This window comes from Melanostigma gelatinosum (assembly GCF_949748355.1).
Source record: "Melanostigma gelatinosum genome assembly, chromosome: 23".
Taxonomy (NCBI): Eukaryota; Metazoa; Chordata; class Actinopteri; order Perciformes; family Zoarcidae; genus Melanostigma; species Melanostigma gelatinosum.
The window spans coordinates 3,285,755-3,305,238 of record NC_136656.1 but is presented as its reverse complement, the minus strand read 5'-3'; the positions used below and the strand labels follow the sequence as shown (position 1 = coordinate 3,305,238).

At 45.2% G+C, this 19,484-nt stretch overlaps 1 protein-coding gene across 4 annotated transcripts in view; it reads right to left on the bottom strand.

The window, feature by feature from the left end:
* Positions 1-19,484, bottom strand: part of exoc6b (exocyst complex component 6B) — a 61,078-nt gene that overhangs the window by 36,413 nt on the left and 5,181 nt on the right. For all 4 annotated transcript variants that reach the window (XM_079295517.1, XM_079295518.1, XM_079295519.1 and 1 more), the window contains exons 2-13: positions 18,243-18,408; positions 18,067-18,114; positions 17,880-17,970; positions 17,707-17,752; positions 16,321-16,525; positions 9,920-10,096; positions 8,181-8,249; positions 3,360-3,443; positions 3,040-3,086; positions 1,456-1,576; positions 1,294-1,365; positions 591-688 (exon numbers count right to left, since the gene is read on the bottom strand). In XM_079295517.1, coding sequence (XP_079151643.1) covers positions 591-688; positions 1,294-1,365; positions 1,456-1,576; positions 3,040-3,086; positions 3,360-3,443; positions 8,181-8,249; positions 9,920-10,096; positions 16,321-16,525; positions 17,707-17,752; positions 17,880-17,970; positions 18,067-18,114; positions 18,243-18,408 — 1,224 coding nt within the window. The remainder of the gene's footprint in view (positions 1-590; positions 689-1,293; positions 1,366-1,455; positions 1,577-3,039; positions 3,087-3,359; positions 3,444-8,180; positions 8,250-9,919; positions 10,097-16,320; positions 16,526-17,706; positions 17,753-17,879; positions 17,971-18,066; positions 18,115-18,242; positions 18,409-19,484) is intronic.

Genomic DNA, 19,484 nt, shown 5'->3' with positions numbered 1-19,484 from the left:
GAGAGGCCGTGAACCGGAGAGCGCTCCCTCTCCAACAATACAACACAGCATTCCTGTGGCTTCCCCAGTGCGCGTGTGTGTGTGAGTGTGTGAGTGTGTGTGTGAGTGTGTGTGTGAGAAAGAGAGAGAGAGAGAGAGCGAGAGAGTGTGTGTGTTTGTTTGTCCGTTCTTGCTTCAAGTCCCTCTGGTGTCATTGGACAAAAGCGATGGTGAAACAATGGTATGCAAGCCCAAACACACACACACACACACACACACACACACACACACACACTCTTGTAAGGGTAGTACCCATTCTGAAGTGTAGAGAATGTTCAGGACATTTGCTTTAAAACACTTCCTCCCTCTGGCTGGTCGTAAAACTTCAAAACCAGGACGTTTCCCACAAACCACCAGTGGTGTGTGTGTGTGTGTGTGTGTGTGGCACCCTTATGACCCTACGACTAGAAAGGGGAAGGTCAGTGCAGCACGCACTCTGCTACTGAAAAACAAACACCGATCGCCTAAACATTTTCTCTTTTCCACTTTTTCTCCGAAACGCTTCCGCCCTGCACACCAGCAGAGGTTGGCGATCTCTCGGTGCTCGGTACCTGAAGGTGACGTTCCATCTCTTGAGCAGGATCTCCCCGTACTGCTCCCTCATCTCCAGCAGCATGTCGAACAGCTGCGACACGGGGAAACCGTAACCCTGCAGCAGAAGGAAGACCAGAGCAACCAGTCAGTGTCCAGCTGAAGCTGAAACTACCCCATTACCTGCAAAGAAATCACACCAAAACAAAAACCTCTTAAAATAAAACCGTGGTGAACGCACATCCGGTGACGTTCTTGAGAACGGGTGGATTCAGCCGTTCAGCGGCACCTCATCACTTCCCGTGAAGGACTTTGGCGCATCGTCCCGTCCAGTCATCACTTCGTCCCCTCTCACTCATCTCAGACCGTTTCTCCCATCCGGTTCTAACCCACATCCCCTCTATCGCCCTCCCCCCTCCCTCCATCCTCTCATCCGTCACACCCAATCCATCCCGGTCAGCTCATCCAGCGGAGGATACGTAGACGGGAGAGCAAACTGCCATCAGATGATAAACTCCTACTTCCAACATGCTCGACTTGAGAAAGAAAGTCTCTCTTTCGTGATTGGCAGCAGTCCATATTTTTAAAAAACCCCAAAACTTGCTTTGAACAAGTTTCACGAGGCCCTGGGGGCAAATAGCTTTGCTGGCATAACAACGAACCGTACAAGAACACCAAAGTGGTAATAAACTCTGCCTCTCACAGTTAATCACACACGCGTACCTGCAGTGTATCAGCAAAAAGCACAATGAGGTTCTTCAGGTCCAGCACCAGGTCCGGGTTGTCACAGTAGGACTGCGGAGACAGAGGAGCGCGTGCTGTTTATGCTGACAAAGTCTCAGCATTTCATGAGCGGGTATTTTTGGGGGTCGCTCGTGTCCTTACGGAGTGCGTCCTCAGGGCGGCGATGAGTTTGGACAGCGCCAACTCCCACAGCTCCTCCACGTACGCTCTGTTGACCAAACCCTGCGTGGTGTGAAGGACGTGGTCCTCCACCACGAAGAAGCTGGAGGAAGACGGACAACAGAGACGGAGCGTAAACACAACGGACTAAAAAGATTTGCTTATTTACGCAAAACCCGTAAAAACATTTAGTTTCATGTTGCAGGCAGATATAAAACAGTGGAAACATGTTTTAAAGATAGTGTTATCATTATTTAGTTTCTTAATGTTTGTGTCTGCCTGCTTTGTGTAAATAAAGGTTGAATGAATGACAAAAAAGACAACTTCAGTTGTCTCAGAACAATGGTAGAGAAACAGAGACATGGGATGGCATTTTCCAAAACATCAAATGGGAAAAACAGACCTGGGGGGGGTGTGTGTGTGTGTGTGTGTGTGTGTGTGTGTGTGTGTGTGTGTGTGTGTGTGTGTGTGTGTTTAGCCCAGGCGGTGTTTATAAAAGCATCTGCTCCAGTCAGACAGACAGAAGGAATAACAGCAATAAGCCAACCACCATCACACACACTCTATCAACCGTTGTGTGTGTGTGTGTGTGTGTGGGTGTGGGTGAATGCAATGGGAAGAATTGGATGGAGTGATAGATGAGAGGAAAAGCATAAGGAGGGAAGGGCTAAGTGAGTGTGGCCAGAGAGAGATGAAAAGATGTCAAATGGTCAGAAGTCACCGAAACAAAATGAGGTGTCGCTAAACGCTGAATGTTTGCTTTCACTCAAAGTCTCCCTCTCTCTCTCAGTCCGTCTTGTGCCAAGTTACACAGAAGGCCTAGCTGGAGCGATGGGGAGGTGGAGAGGTGGAGAGGTAAAGGGATGACATGTGGATGCAAGGATGGAGAGATTTGTGGTTTGGGTGGATGAACGTCTGGAGAGAAGGTTGATGGCTGACGGATGGATGGAAGGAAAGAGGGATGATAAATGGATGACTTGACAGAAGAAGTGGATCTATAAATCATTTGGAACTACAGTTGCCATATTTGGGGGCATTTGGGATGTAAACAGGAAGTAGGCTGTTCATTGGCTGTGGGCTAAAACCTAAAACGTGATGATTCTCAGGCAGGTTCTGGAGTTCTACATTATTTTTTTCTTTGATTTCTAAGCAGATCGTTTTACGTTTATTCACAATGGACATCAGAGATAATGATATCCCCGGGATGTGTAGATCACACAGATGTTGATCGTGTCTGTAGGCTTAGATTTGAGTTATGATTCCAAGGAGAACGATTATTGACGCCAATATTGACACAAAAATCCCTCGGAGCAACAGACTACAAGTTTGCTTTAATAATTTGTTTGTTTTGGGGACAAAAATAGTTCAAAAGTGAATTATACATTTGATGTCTGACGTATACTCTTTTGTCTCTGTTAAAATAGTCATGATGGAAGAAAACATGTTTCTATTTTGTCATAAATTAAATTTTCAATTCAGCTAAAATCTCAAAATCTGAAGGTATTCAAACCCCTGAAGACTGTACCGATGAAGAGGTTGATTAAAGATGGAGGGGGAGAGACTTACCCGACAATCTGATTGAAGTAGCGCCTGTATCCCTCCAGAGTTTCATGCTAGAAATGTAAAAGGCCAAAAACAACACGTACGGAGGGACGAGAGAGAAACAGAGTCTGTACAGAGCGGTAAAAACAATCGGCACAAAATAGTATAAGATATGATTTTTAAACATAAAACCGTCCGTTTGTTCAATATTCACATTTACGGTAACAGTTAACAGAAGTTATAGATTAAGGAGTGTGTGTAGGTGGGGGAGGGGGGGTGTTAGGAGTGTGTGGGCATAAAGGTGCATTCACACACACACACACAGTGACGGTGCAGGGTCATACCATGTTAGAGTGGGGCTGCAGCACCAGGCGAGCCTGTTTCCTCCTCTGCTTTCTGTAGTAGTTCTCAAACACATCACGCAAACCCTAAAACACAAAGTAGAGATCAGGACGGACGGACGCCAGTGTTTGAGGAGCGTCTCACCGTTACAGCACTGCAGTTTGAAGCTATAGAACAAAGCTGGCAAAACCTTATGTTCTGACATGAACAGTAGCCAATAATGTATTGAACAATAACTAACTGTAGCTAGTTCAAGAAACCGTCTCTGGGTATTCTCAATCCGTGAGGTTCTTTTTCATCCCATTTTCCATGATTCATTTATTGATTTTGTTCGCCATTTTCAGCGACTTGCAATTCTTCCTTCCTCGGAGACCACGACAGGACGCTGGCACTGAAAAAGTGATCAATCATTTATACCATATGTGTTAAACTCAAGGCCACGTCATTTTATGTGGCCCGCGAATCCCCCAGCAAAAATAAATAAAAATAAAAAAAGAATCTTTTTTTTTTTTTTTGGGAATAATAATTAAAAGTTAGACTTGAAAATAAAAGTATCCCCATGGTCGAAATTATGAGATAGCATGTTGTCTGTGTACCGACATTAAAACTATCACAACAGGTGGACAGGAGAGGCAACAGCCCGAAAAGAGGTTTTCCAACGATTGAAAAAGATCCACAAATAATCCCAAAATGTCCACGAAGAGAAAAATTGATGCAGAGGGAAGAAAATGTAATGAAAGATGGGAAAGCGAATACATGTTTGTGCTTCAAGGAGAGAAACGGGTCTGTCTTCTGTGTTATGAGGCGTGTCGGTGATGAAGGATACAATTCACGTCGGCATTTTGACACCAAACACGGAGCTAAATTTAGCCTCCGAGAAAAACATCAAACTGTCCAAGAATTAAAAGGCAGACTGCAATCACAGCAGAATATATTGACACAGCTACAGCCCAGTGCATGCTGAAGGTATGTGAGCAGTGCTCCGACCAGATACAGACTTTTACAAATGTCAGTTTGTGAAGAAACACCATCGCAGACCGAGTTGATGAACTAGCAGCAATCTAACAACACAGCTAGCTAAGAGACGAGCAGGTACTTGTGTTTGTAATGAACTGTTGATGAAAGCAATAATCAAACAATAATCAAATGCAGAGAGAGTTATTTAACAATATGTTAGGAGAAGTCAGTTTTACAGTCTTAGTTACAACCGGCCCTTTGAGGGCGACCGTGATGCTGATGTGGCCCAGAGTGGAAATGAGTCACACAATCGTTTCAACGACTCAAACTAATAATAAATCATAGAAAGTTATTCAAAAGTTAGGATTTCACAGAACTTTTGTACATTTTACATTTAAAATTGGACTTTTAAAGACCAGAACCAGCTAATAATCTCAACCAAATTGGTTTAAATGTGTGTCTGAATATTGTTGTTGATTATTATGTCCCTTATAACACCCTTTCAGCTGTGAGGATTGCATAGAACGGATTTTAAATCCAGTTTTAACTGATGACAAAAAGCCGACAATCCACAGTTTAGAAGATCCCGATATTCCATTATTTAGGGGTTTTTTTTGGTTGCGATTTGCTGAATTTAAACTAAATAAAGAATCAATAAATCCTCTGTTATTCACATTACTAGGCAAGACATTTTATGTCTCATATGTCTATGTAATACCGTTTCAGCTGTCTGGATCACCGCTTCACGCTCTTTAAACTGAACTGGAAAACATGTGGGCCAAACTGTGAAGCTTTCAGGGAAGGATGAATTTAACGAGGTATAAAAACCCAAAAGGTTAGAACCACTGAGTGATGGGAAAGTTTAGAGAAGGGTGTGTGTGTGTGTGTGTGTGTGTGTGTGTGTGTGTGTGTGTGTGTGTGTGTGTGCGAGAAAGGGAGATAGAGAAAGTGTCTTTGATGATCGGCTCTGGTTCAGTTTCGGTTGGCGTCGCTGGTCAGACATCAAAACTAAAAACACACAGAAGCAGCTTTCTGAACTTGTCCACCTCGTATCTCTTCCTTCCATTACGCAGACGCTCTCTCTCTCTCTCCCTCTCTTATCTCCCTCTCTGCTGTGTGGGAGAAACGAGGCCTATCTGGGAACCCAGACCAGGACCCGGAGTCCTCGGTGAGCTCAGCGATAAGGAGGTAGATAACAGGCTCCCTTAGCTCCTGACCAGCAGCATATCTACTCTGCTGACCAGCGGGCTCTGAGTGACTCTACATGCAGATGTGTGTGGTGACCAACACCTGCCATCACCAAGATGAGAGGTAGAAAGATACAGGAATAAAAACAGAGACTTGGGGTAATTTAACAAACACATCTTTGTGTTTTACTAACTCCCTAAAGACTTAAACCAAAGTCAACTAGAGCTATCTGCCCACCAGTCGGCTGGTTCTGCTGTTTGTCTATAAGGTCATTTAAACAAGTCAGATTCCTTGCATGCGTTTGCACGCATGTAGCAGATCCATTGACAGTAGACGATGCTTCGAATGTGGATGATGCTGCGAAAATGTCATCACATCATTATTTTATCCTATTAAGACATCTGTGTGAAACTAGAGCATACATCTATGAGGTTTAGGCTAAAACAACCTAAAGCAATCACTATTCAAAGAAGTTATGCGGATCCAAAAGCAGAATAATAAAACTAAAGATCCAGAGGGGAGTTCTGCACTGAAGCCGGGTTACGTTCTTTAATCCTTTACACTGAGCCTCGGCTGAACAATGTCCATTGAAAACAAATTCACAAAGTTAAAAACAAAACAATAAAGTGGACGGAATAATGTTTCACTGGTTGTAATCCAGAGAAGTGTTTTGGAACCTTTTAGTTTGAAGTCGAGAGGTGACTAAACCGCATTCTGCAATTCCCAAACTGACCCTCGGCTGAACAATGTGTATTCAACCAGCGAGCGGCATCAAACGGCCGTGAACTCCTCGCTATACTGAGCTCAGAGGTGTGTGTGTGTGTGTGTGTGTGAGCGTAACAAAGCAGTATTGTTCCGGAGGGCTACGACCGCTGGAAAAACCGTGGACTTTAAAAAACATGGAAACCAAAAGGAGAGATGGAGGCCGAGAGAAGAAAGGATGAAGAAGGAAAATGTGGAGAAAGTGGTGGTCTTGATTGCAAAATCCAGGTTTACTAGAAAAATAAATGAAAGCGTTACACGCACGTGTGCCTGTGTGAGTACAAGTCACTCTCATTTATTGTGTGTGTGCATGTGTGTGTGCGCGTGTCCAGAATTTTCCAGTCGAACCTCCAGCCGGTACCGGCTAACTCTCTTTTCTAATGGTAAGTCCATGTCTGTGCCCAATGGCCTGTCACTCAAAGTGTGTGTGTGTGTGTGTGTGTGTGTGTGTGTGTGTGTGTGTGTGTGTTTGAGCGACAGAGGGAGGCTGACCTCGGAGGTGAAGAGGTCAGACCTTTCAACACCTTGCCGAGACTAAACACACTTCTTCCCAATCTCTCATCCTTCACTCTCTCTTTCCTTATCCATGTTTTCGTCCTCCTCTCTCGTCCTCCTCTCTCTCTCTGTGTTTTCACCCTTGTCTTCCTGTTTTTGCCCTCTTTAGCCTCCTCGTGACCTCCCTCCCTCCCCTCACTGCCTTATCGCTCGGTAGCCGGTTCACTCTCTCCTCTCTCCTTCCTGTAAACGTCGGGAGTCACTCCCTCCTACTTTTGTATCACGACCACTTGTTCAACATTTAAGCTGTAGTTATGCAGAAAAGCCTTAATCATCCATTACATCTATCTGCTATATTACTGTAGTTTCACCTCCTCTGTTCCTCCCCCCTTCCCTGTCTCTCACCACCATGACATCATGTGTTCTCACCCCTTTAAACTTCCTCTCTTCCCTCATCTCTATCATCTAACCTTGCTCACCCAATCTATCGTTACTTCTCCTCTCCCCCTTTTACCCTTTCTCTAACCTCACTTTCCCTTTTTTTTGTTGCTCCCTCCCTCTTACCCGTTCATTTTCTCCTTCCTGTCAAAGTTCATACACTTCCTGTCACCCTGCCAGACACACACACGCACACACACACACACACACACACCCAGACAGACTTCAAATGTGCAGCTAACCCAGTCGTGGCTCAGTCAACACCTCCACCCATGTCGCTTTCGCTCTAACTGAGATGAGACACACACACACACACACACACACTCAGTGCAGCAGCCTGGTTGGAGTGAAGCCAGGCCTCATCATATACGTCTCTGGACAGAAACTTTTAGGGCAACAATAACTTCAAAAAGTTGGTGCCAAACATCAGCTTTTTGTTGCCGAAATTGAAAACACGGTTGTCATTTTCAGTCACATTTATCTTTTGAGTAGTTAAGACACTATTCAGTTACACGTCAGTGTATGCATGTCATGTGTGTGTGTGTGTTGTACGTGCTTTGTCGTGTCATTTCGGCCTCGGCCCTGAAGACTTCACACATTTCCTTGTTGTGTAAAGGTTCGTCTGCTCCGTCGGGCTGGACAGTTCAGCACCGCGGACAGCGCTGAGTTTTCTATGATCCTCATCCGACCAGTCATCAAAGCCCAGTCCTCCACACAAATCAATATCAACTACGAAACTCTGGGAGCTACAGAGTTATATTTTCAGTGATGAGCACATTCTCCTGCTGAGTGTGTAGTTGACCAATCGGATAAGCTTGTTGTAGAATACATGATTTGCGACACACAACGTTGTGACGAAAAGTGTTAGATGCAGATATTAGAAGTGGTTTTTTAACAGGAATTAATCGTAGTTAGAGCGCACCATCATCAGATTAAATGGATGAAAGTTATCGAGATGAGAAAGAAGCAGTGGATGAACTCACCAGCACAGTGTAGATATGCAGACAGCGGTAAACTGGGGAGAAATCCACCAAGTCCTGAGCTCCTGGGACCTACGGAGAGAAAGACCACTCGCTGTTCAGATCGCCTCTCATACGCAGCAACGTTTGTATTGTCACTGCCGCTGTTTTGACAACACGTATGTATTTACATGTCACGCAAATAAAGCAAGTTGAACCGGAAATTTCAACGCAAGCAACACGTAACTGCAGAGGAAGATGCGGAGACAGAAGTCCATTTTGTTTGGTAAAATGTCAAACATTTGAAAAAGACAAAGTGAAAAATAGAAGAGATACAGAGAGAAGGAGAGACAGACAGAGCGACAGCGAGAGCGAGAGAGAAAGAGAATGACAGAAAGAGAGAGAGACAGACAGAGAGAGAGACAGAGAGAAGGAGAGAGAAACGGACAGAGACAGAAAGAGAGAGAGACAGACAGAGGACCCGAATTTGATTTGTTCGTCGGGTAGGTATTCAGTTTTTTTGCCGTCGTTTTTTCAACCTCTTGGGATTACAAACGCACCAAACCTTTCGTACAACACTGAAGATGAACTTAATTGTTAAAAATAAAAGCCTTTCATTAAACCGTAAGACACGTGTTGCAGCGTTATGGCTTCCATCTCAGCAGAGAAACGTCTCGCTGACTCGTCCTCGTCTGGTGTGATGGAGACGAGCCGAGCGGCCGTTGATTGTGCCGAAAAAGCTCAAAAACGCCACCGTGTAAAGGGTCCGTGTTCACTCACACAGAGGAGGCATGAAAAAGGACAAGAAGAACAAAGGGAGCAAATGAAAATAGGATGACACAGGGGGACGACTGTAAATGAAGGGAAGGGGAGAGACACGGCGTGAGGAGACGAGATGCCGACGGAGCCAATCGGCGCCAACGCGGTCGTAACCCGAGGCGGCCGCGGGGTCAGGCCTTTGTTCGAGCCAAGGTCTTCCCGTGAAGAAGGTTGAGTCAAGTTTACAGGACGTAAATAAGCCGAGGGGGGACGACAGGGACCTGGAAACAGAATGGCAGCACTGGGGGTGACAAGTTCAGCCCCATTCTCCTCCACTTCATTGTACTTCGCTTTCCTCGAGCGTGAACAACAAAGCACTTCTGATCCCGCGCGGGGCGACTCCAAGAGTTCAGCGCCGAAAACACTTTGTGCCCACAGGACTTCTACGAGTCCGACTGTGAACATGCAACCGAAGCACTTAAACATCATACAGCGCCTCGATGTGGTGCGTGCTTCGTTAGATAATTCCATACAGCGCGTGGACAATAAGCAGGACTACAGGATCGGGGTTTGTCTTCTCTGTGACTCAACATGAAGCAGTGTCTCCTCCTCAAGATTCACTAAACTCTCCTCGACAACAAGAGATAAATCTCAAAAACGTTGTTCCTGAGCGAGAGGATGATAACGTGTACATATCGTATGTTATCTTCATTAAACCACCCTTTGATGTCAACGTCACACTAAAACCTGTCAAGCATGAATATAACCGAGACATTGCACTCTAATCAAAGTGATGTTAATTTAGAGACTTTCATAAGTCTTTAAAGTGGACTTGTTTTTTACTTTGACTCGGCTCTGATCTACTGTTAACATGACTCAAACGTCACTATTTATTAGATTAGAGGACGTGACATGTAATCCCTTCTTTATCGTCTAGCTTGAGAGGACGGAGACAGAAGGACAAGTTTAAATACTTTGTGTGCGAGTGGTTGCAGTTCTCTCACTTCATCGTCCTCTTCATCCTCCACATCCAGAATGCCAGAGTCCTGTTCCGACACTGGACTGCCGCCCGCCCCGCCGCTGTCCATCCCCGCCCCTCCTCCCGCCGCCTCCTCCTCCTTCCTGCTGCGTCGGCCAATCAGGGTCCTCGGCTGTGTGTCCAACGAGCGCTGCAGCTGGGCCTGAAGCACAACACGGGAATAAACGTCAGCCGAGCCACGCGGGTCACATCCAAAAGATTATTTTGTTTTCTCCTTCAGTTATTTCCTACATTTCCAAGAACACCTTTTCAAAGAAGCCAAGAGGAGGAGGAAGGGGAGCTTGTTGCGTTTAGCTTTTTTTGGCGCAACTTCAGAGCAGCTCTTTGATTTTGAGGGTCTGACACCAAAACCAGATGTTTACCGAGAACAATTACACACCGTCTGCAACCAAACTCCACTGTAGCGGTGCAGATGTGTGCTACAACTACACTTTATAGGCGAGAGGAGTAACAATACGCCAGCTAACAAAAGAGGCATTTAGCCGATTTCAGAGACGTTGACAAGCTTAGAAATTGCAGATGAGGAGATCACTGCTCGAGACCTTTGGGGGGGAAAAACCTGCCACTCCTTGTCCTATAAAAACCAAAGCACCTAAGAATACACCAGAGGGAGAAGGGCAGGAAGGGAAGAACAGGAAGGATGAAGAGTCGATGAATCCGAAGACAAAGCACATAAACTTAGCGCTGAGGACTTGAAAAGGGAGGCGGGGGCATCTTCCATGTTTGATTTATGCTTTTGAGTGTCAAAAAACGTAATTCAAATTTGGGTGCGTTAATAAGCTCAGAATCTAAAAAGAGTTAAGTTTACGTGTCGAATTATATCACAAAATGTGTCCATTTGAAAATAAGTGAATGTGGCAACAATTTAGATAATGCAGCAATGATCCTATTGGTGAAGTTTCAGAAATTAAACTAACAAAAAAAGGGGTGTGGCAAAGACAAAAGGGAATGGAAATGCAGCCCAAAATACAATGCAAACCCAGACTGTGTCACTGTTTGGGGAACACAAGGTATCATGGGAAATGATCCTCCCTCTGCAGCACAGCAGGATGAGGCACACTTAAATAATAATCATCAAACAGGAAGTTTTGGTTGGAAATGATTGGGATCTTGTATCCAACAAGATGAAAACAGAGTCACGTTTCTCACAGTGGACTTCTGAAGTAAAGCATCCTTTTCTATTGTTGTACACTTTATAGATAATAATAGATCGTTTCCTCCGTTCTGTTATATTCTGCAGCTTTCTTAACACTTATCGGATTTGTTCATCAAACAGCGGCAACTCTTCGGGTCCTTTTGAACTCGTCCCCAGCTTGGCGACCATTACATTTCTGTGGGAAAACCCGAAGCTAAGTGCGTCTTTCCATCCGCACCCAGATCGATGTGAACCCTGCTTCCTGTGAACGCCCTCGCCAGCACGTAGGCTACCTTGCGCGCTTGGATCGGTCGACGCAAGACGTCTATAAATGAATGAATGAATTTTATTTATATAGCGCTTTTCACAGACAGTAGTATCACAAAGTGCTTAACAGAGCAGACATTTAAAAGCATAAAAAACACAATGTGACCCTAGGGTCAATAAATGATCGACACAGAGAAAATTTAAAAATAAAATAAAAAATAATAAAAAATAAAACAATCTGCTAACAATCTGCCTGATCATGGCGACAAACTCCTCTGGAGCAATAACTAGGACCTCCGTCTTAGAGTCGTTACATACATCAAATACATCAGAGGCTTCGATTTGTGCCTTTAATGACGGAGCTAATGAGAAAAACTGGTGCGGATGCGAACAAAGCCGGACAAACACAATATCGGTGCCGTTGGAAGAATACAATGGCATCTTTGATCTCATGCCCACACACATGGCAGACTAATGAGTCATATCAGACAACAAGTACGAAAAGAATGGGTGGAAAGTCTCATTTCTCAGGATAAAAGGTTCGGGGGGGTGAGTAGGTGGGGACAAACGGGAATGTCTCCTCTGAAGGCCAGAATAGGGAACAGAAAAACTCTAAATACGCTCAGCAACGAGTCTTCTCGGCAAATCTTCCAGACTAAATGGCAAAAAACACCGAATGAAGGCAGAAAGAGAAATGGCGCAGACCTCAATACGCGGTACGCGGCGCCGCAGGTACGGACGTCAGCACCTGCGTCAGAGGATTCCACTCAGCGGCCGAATTTGGCTTTTTTTAAGGCGAGTCCTGAGGAATCCACCGGTTACACAGAGCTCTGTGGCACAACAGAACCCTAAGCCCGGCCTTTTGTCGCGTTTCTCTCCAGGGGCGGCACTCGGTGTGGCACTCGAAGCTCGAGTGCGGGAATGTGCGTCATCTCTTGCACAAGAGAGAGAGAGAGAGAGCAAAGGAGGCAAAGATGGAGGGGGGGGAAGAAGGGAAAGGATTATTGAATTCTATTGAATTCTCCGTCCATAGACGGCGGACAGGAGGGGAGGTGGGCGGGTCCATGAGATCTGCGTCCAGGTACAAAGCGAAAGTAAAAGTAAATCGGTCACATTTCATCACGTGACTCGCGTTAGTCGGTCAAGTTAACCTCAACCAAGCTCTTCTCCTCACTCTAACTAAGTGCTTTTGTTGTCTAACTTCCTGTGACGACGGAGCTTTATTTTGAAAAGACATGTGACGAGTGGAGACTAACAAGGCGTCCCCTGCCACGTTCAAATGCAAAACTCGTACTATTTGACGAGTTGGGAGTGAACACGTGTTGGATGTTTACTCTCGTGTTGAAAAGCCATCCGAGATGTACTCAAAGTACACTGCACGGTTGTATTATGTAGTAAAACGTATGAAGTAATGTGCCGTGAAAGCACTTTGTATATTAAATGACTCGGACCGGAACATCCCGGCTATAGATCACTTTTTGGCAGGCCGACCCCGAGCCAGAAAAATGGTGTCCGATGGCAGTGAACTGTGGAGCATTATTCGGCAGATAACACACACACACACACACGCACACACAGCGACATGTAACAGTCCGTTTTGGTTTTCCCTGCGATGGCTGAACACAACGACGCAGCGCGTGCCCTCCGCCACCCTCGCTGCACGCACACGCATGTGTGTGTTCAGTAACTAGATACAGGTAATCAATCTTCCTCCACTTCACAGGCCCAGCAGTCTGTTTCCCATTAGTGTGTGTGTGTGTGTGTGTGTAGAACTACCGAATGCACAGCAGAAGCTCTGAACTCGTCTGTTGCTGAAAGTGAAAAGGAAAGAGGGAGGGAAGGAGACGGAAAGATGAGGAGATGGAAAGAGTGGAAGAGAGAAAGACGGAGAGACATCTTGAGAGAGGAGGAAATGTGACGTGACAGAGTTAAAGAGAAAGAGCGAAATGACAAATAATTAAAGAATGACAAAGACATTTGAAGATGATTTCTCTGCCGTTTGTTTGTGTTGTCGTGTGACTTTGGTGAATCAAAACTTACCCTTTAAAAACACCAAAAGTCACAAAAACACAAACAAACAAACAGGCAGAGGTAGAACAGCAACTCCATTCACTCCGTTTCTGATCCACTTCTTCAACATGACATCCTCATCTTCCCTCCTTCACTTCTCCTCCATCCTTTACATATTCTTTCCTCTCCTTTTCCTCTGCTTCCATCATTTTCTTTGACTTGTTCCTCCATCTCTTCCTCAACCCTCTTTCCTCCCCCTCTCCTCTTCCTCCTCTTCTATGGGCATGTGGCAGCAGACAATAGCTCCATTGTAAGCCCTGCGCTCTCCTCCGTCTCCTCCCTCCATCCCCTCCTCCTTCCACAGATCTATTTATTTTCACATCCTCGGTCGAGGGAGCTGCAACGACGGCCGGGTACAGCGAGTTAGGGCTAATTTGGAACAGAGCACACCAGAGAGACACGCTGTCTGAGAGAGAAAGAGATGGAGAGAACCAAAAAAGAAGGGACAAAAGGAGAGGAAGGAAAGAAGAAGAAAGTCTAATTTCTTCCTCCACACACACATAAACACACTTCCTTCTGATTGAGTGCGAGCGCTCCGAGCCAAACATCTGATACTACAACATAATCCCAGTGTCAGTGTCAGGACTGCCGGACCACTGGGGTTTCCATAATCTTCCTTGTAATTAGTGGTTAGAGGAGTTAGCGGTTAGCTTCCTCGGCGACTGCAAGTGGATTTTCTTCGCCTGCGATTCCCAAAAGTGCGGTCCCAGGACCCCCCACCTAAGGGTCACGAAGGGTTCGGAGTGTGCGGAGTGATAAGCGGGGACTACTTGTATGCGGCGACTAACTCCTCTGCGTCTACTGCTCGGTGTTTATGACTTGGATCAAAGATTGTGTCATCATTTGATCTTTTTCCAACTCCTTGCTCGGAGTTAAAACGAATGTTTTAACCTACAGATGGATGACGAATTACACGTTGAAGGGGCTTCTTAAACGCCTCCAGGACATCTTAAAGTTTCAGGTAGAGGCGTCCGGTTAGTGAAGCATGTGCTGTGTTTCTCTAACTGAAGTGAGTAAGAGTGAGGACCTTCTATCACAGGTCAACCAGAGGCAGCAACGGTTTAGATTAAGAGTGAGAAGTGATCCTCTAGTGACACCTAGAGGACAAAATACTCTTCTTCATGGCCTGAAATGCAGTAGTATGTCTGTTGTTGTAGTTCTTAATGGGTCAAATTGTGTGGGCTGTTAACGCTGTCCAACGCCGACAGATCATTGTAATATCACGTTGATATTTTTGACTTCCCTGCAGAATTATTCACCATTTCCTCCGATATGTCCTGCCAGAAATGTCTTGATATTTTTGATGGCGTGCCACAGTTGGGAGCCAAAAATAATGTGACACTTAACAAACTCTTAGAGTGAAACAGTGCAGAACAGGAGGACTTCATGACTGACAGACAGTCGAGTGCACTGCAAACCAAACATTCCGATTTTTAGAAGCAACTACTATTACGTTTTCAAATTGCTTGTTCGCCCAACAGTCCAAAATCTAGAGTTATAGAGAAAAGAAAAGCTGTAAAATCCTAAATAAACGATCTTATCGGAAATCTTTGATACGTGGCTGCTATTCCAAATGTAGCATTATCTGATTAAGACACGTGGGATATGCCGATACAGGATTTATGAGCACTCTGTGGACAATGCAGTCAGAATATGCGTCTCTGTTGGAGTTTTTAGCACAGTTTGCAACACACGGAGGAGCTGGGCATCGAACCTCTTCACCTCGTGAGCCACAGAAGCCCCGACTTTGGTCCTGCAGGAGAGAAACGGGCAGAAAGAGTGGGACAAAGTGCACCAAAAGGTCCCGGGGCCAACCGGCGTCCAAGTCCACCGGGGCAATGTGACGACTCAGTATTCAACAGAGGAAGTCGTGATTAGAATATATATGTACGACACAACAGCCACTTTTCTCCGAGTCTCCATCCGCTCATCCGTCTGTCGTCGAGCGCTCCTTCCTCGTTCCCTTCCTCCTGAAATCCCACAGAGCAACATTCCCCAAATAATGGAGGCACACAAATAAACAAGGAGGCCTCACTTTGAGCACAAAACACACAAACGGACACGCTCCAATAGAACTTCCTTGGCCTCGGAGAACAGAAAAACAATTAGGTAAGTGCTGAAAAGCAGGGTCTCTGCACACTGTGTGTGTGTGTGTGTGTGTTCATTGACAGGCCATGGCGTCTCCTGCAGCGCCTACATGCTTGTTTACTGGCAGTGGAACCACAGAGCAACACACACACACGCACACACTCTAACAGGCTGCTTCTGATTAACAGACAGAAAGAGAAAGACATGATGGAGAACAGAAAACACTTGTGGTAAGAGGGCAGAAAGACACGCTCGTAAAACAGCGCTGTGCAGTCCTTATCAGATGAACCTTATGAACATCAAAAGAATTGAGAAAAAACATCAAGCATCTTCAGCTTTCAACAGTTGCATTATGGGTAATGTAGGATTGAATGGGCTTGATGGAAACAGCACAACCATGGCAAGAAGCAGAGAGAACTCAAACGTGTATTTTGTGCAGAATAACACAGTTCCCATTCCACAAGTCGAAATTTCAGTGAATTGTTGTAACGTGACAGTTGTCCTCAGCCGAGTCGTTCCTGGCTTATCGGTTGCGCAGACGAGTTCACAATTTTTGTACTTTTACAGGATGTAACTTGTGCAAATGGTTTATTTTTAAAGTTTTAAATGAAACATGGAAGACAATTTTAGGCTTCGATTTGGTTGCTTTTCCGGACGGAAGTGTACGTCACACACAATGTGTTCAAAGACTGTTGGAAATTCGTCAATAATGTCTCTTTTTACAGCTTCTGGCTAAGGTAAATACTGTAATTCTGGTTTTGGGGGTCAGAGGTTTACCTATCAATCAGTCATACGTGTTTGTCTACCTGTCTGATGGCGGTCTCTCCTATCTTGTCCGAGTGTTTCCGGATGCTCTCCAGGAAGTCTCTCAGCTCGGTCATCGCCGTGTCCCGGATCTGCGTCCTCAGCTTGGGGATGTTTTCCGCCATAATGGAGCAGAACCGGTACTGACCGGCCCGGGGAAGACACGTGTGCTCCAGCTGCTCCAACGTCCGCAGCGCCGGGTAGTACCTAACGCACACACACATTTATTTAATCAAACAGTCTATTGATTCCTGATGAACTTTAAGATCAAACTAGTCAAATCTGATTTAGTTTGGCCTCCCTGTCCTCACACATGTAGCTTTGTGCAGATGCCGATTAAACCTGCGAGTTTCTGGTTACAGGAGGAGACACGAAACTAACAAACACAGCAATAAAACAACGTAACAGACAAGCAGAAACACACCAACAAGAAACAAATACACTCAAGAGACACCTCAGGGACCTTCAGCAACACAATATCCCCCAAACACATCACTTCACACTGCAGCTCTCGAGGAGCAGTCGTTGCTGGCTGACCTCTCCCTGCTCTCAGCCGCAGGACACAGAGAAGTTAGAGAAACACACAAACAAGCCAGACTCCAATCTGCAGGTCAGGCCGAGAGGAGGAGGAGGAGCGAGAGAGAGCAACAAGTTGCTCAGTATTGTACTTTGACCAATTATTCATAAACATTTAATCAAAATGGCTATAATTTAATGGTTTGATTCTGCAAACTGTCTGTTTAACTATGGTTTTCTTGAAGAAGAAGAAGAAGAAGAAGAAGAAGAAGAAGAAGAAGAAGAAGAAGAAGAAGAAGAAGAAGAAGAAGAAGAAGAAGAAGAAGAAGAAGAAGAAGAAGAAGAAGAAGAAGAAGAAGAAGAAGAAGAAGAAGAAGAAGAAGAAGAAGAAGAAGAAGAAGAAGAAGAAGAAGAAGAAGAAGAAGAAGAAGAAGAAGAAGAAGAAGAAGAAGAAGAAGAAGAAGAAGAAGAAGAAGAAGAAGAAGAAGAAGAAGAAGAAGAAGAAGAAGAAGAAGAAGAAGAAGAAGAAGAAGAAGAAGAAGAAGAAGAAGAAGAAGAAGAAGAAGAAGAAGAAGAAGAAGAAGAAGAAGAAGAAGAAGAAGAAGAAGAAGAAGAAGAAGAAGAAGAAGAAGAAGAAGAAGAAGAAGAAGAAGAAGAAGAAGAAGAAGAAGAAGAAGAAGACCCCCGTCCTTCACCTCCTCTACGAATGAGCCCAACCCTCAAACCGAACCCGTGTCCACTTGATTTATAAACCTTTATCTGCAAACAAACGTCAGCTACATACCCAGGATTTTGATTATATAATTAAAATATGTGCGAACGCAGAAAATAAACAGTGAGATGTAACCCGAAGAACAGAGTCGTTGACACACCTTTTGGTTCTCATCTGCTCCTGAAGTCTGCTGTACATCTCCAGGACTGGGGAACGCAAAGAGAGACGCAGGTTAAAACACGTCCCAGTCCAGCTTCATGCCAGCAGAGCAGCAGAGCCGTCTCAAACACATGTGAAGCCCAAAAGCACACTCTCGCGTCTAGTTTGCGTCACCTGGTAAGCAGTGCGACAGCTTGTCGATGGTGGAGGCGATGTTTCTCTGCTGCACTCGACACTTTTGCAGCTCCTCCATAGCGCTCATGAGCTGGGGAGAAAAGAGGAGGCGAAGGAAGCAGCGTTACTTAAGAAGTCTCCAGAAAACAAGTCCTGAACGGACAGCGTTGATATTTGCGACACTTGCCTCTTTGCCGTCACCCTGAAGACGCCTGTTGGTCTCAGTCACCTGACTCTGAGAGCGAAAAACAAGAATTAAAGTAGAACGTCTGTCGAGCTCACAACCTCGTGAGCTCTTTAAATCTTGGAGCGTTCCTCCATCTGCTGCTCCGTACTCCCCCCCCCCCCCCGTCCCCTCCTCACCTTCAGCTTCTGCGCCTCCCCCCGTACTTTGAGCAGCTCCGTGATGGAGTCCACGAACCCCTGGAAGTGGTGGTTGCACATCTTCTCGATCTCGCGGTCGTGGTTCCTGATCCGCACGTCCAGCTTCTCCATGAAGAGGCCATGCTCCTGGCCGTCGTACACCGACCTGGGCACAAACAGAAGAGACGACAGCGGGTGAGAAGGGCCGAGATATTGGAGATATTTTTAAATCCTCTGAGGTCGAAGACCCCTTTATCATTAGCATAATCTCAGGAGACAGGAAAGAAAGAGCTTTCTTGAAAGAGAAGAGGAGGAACAAGAACTAAAGGGTTTGGGACTCTAGTTGTGGACTGGTTGCTTCTACACAATGTGTCCATTAGGGGGCGCTACTGCGCCGCTCTTCCTGCTCCACGTTTCCACACATTGACCAACTGCTGCCTGGTTTTATCATGAGCGAGTCCACTGAGGCAGTTTCCACTTTAATGCCTTGCTTAAGGGCACGTCAACAGTGAGGGGAATACACAGCAGTGCCTTACTGTACACAGGGTCTCCTTTATGTCATAGGACAATAAATCAACGTACTTTATTCAGACTAATTGTTGAAAACTTTAATAAGTACATTTAGATTCGTAAGAGATCAATTCACGTCATCATTCAGCTTCAACTGTGAGAGACTCGTGGAGTAAACCAGCTTTTGACTCAAGTTGGTTTAATAGTTTAGCGTTGATCATTGTTGTATTTGTCAGTTAATTTGTCTTACATTGTCATTGTCTGCATTGTCTCGGTTTGCTTTAGTAGATCTGCACTCAATGCACTCATTTAAAATGTAAAAAAAAACATAAAAATGGTCTCATATGTGCACAGATGTAGACAAAATTAAATGATTTGTATTATTTTTGTTTACAAGACTTCTCTGTAAAAGCGATCACAGTTCTTCCTGTGTTCTTTCCCTTCCCCACACACACACACACGTATGTCTTGAACCCCCCCACCCTTCCTCCTGTTGACCAGGAAATGCCCGACTTGTACAATAGAGAGCAGGTCTGACGCCACCGAGTGCTTTCTTTAGACACACAGTGTGAGCGTGTGTGTGAGAGAGAGAGAGAGAGAGTGTGTGTGTGTGTGTGTGCTGACATCAAACAAAGACAGTCATAGTATTGAGGAAAAAGGCTGCCATAAATCTGAAATGAACACAATGAGCTGAGATAGTGTGTGTTTGTACGCATGTTCACTAAAGGTCCA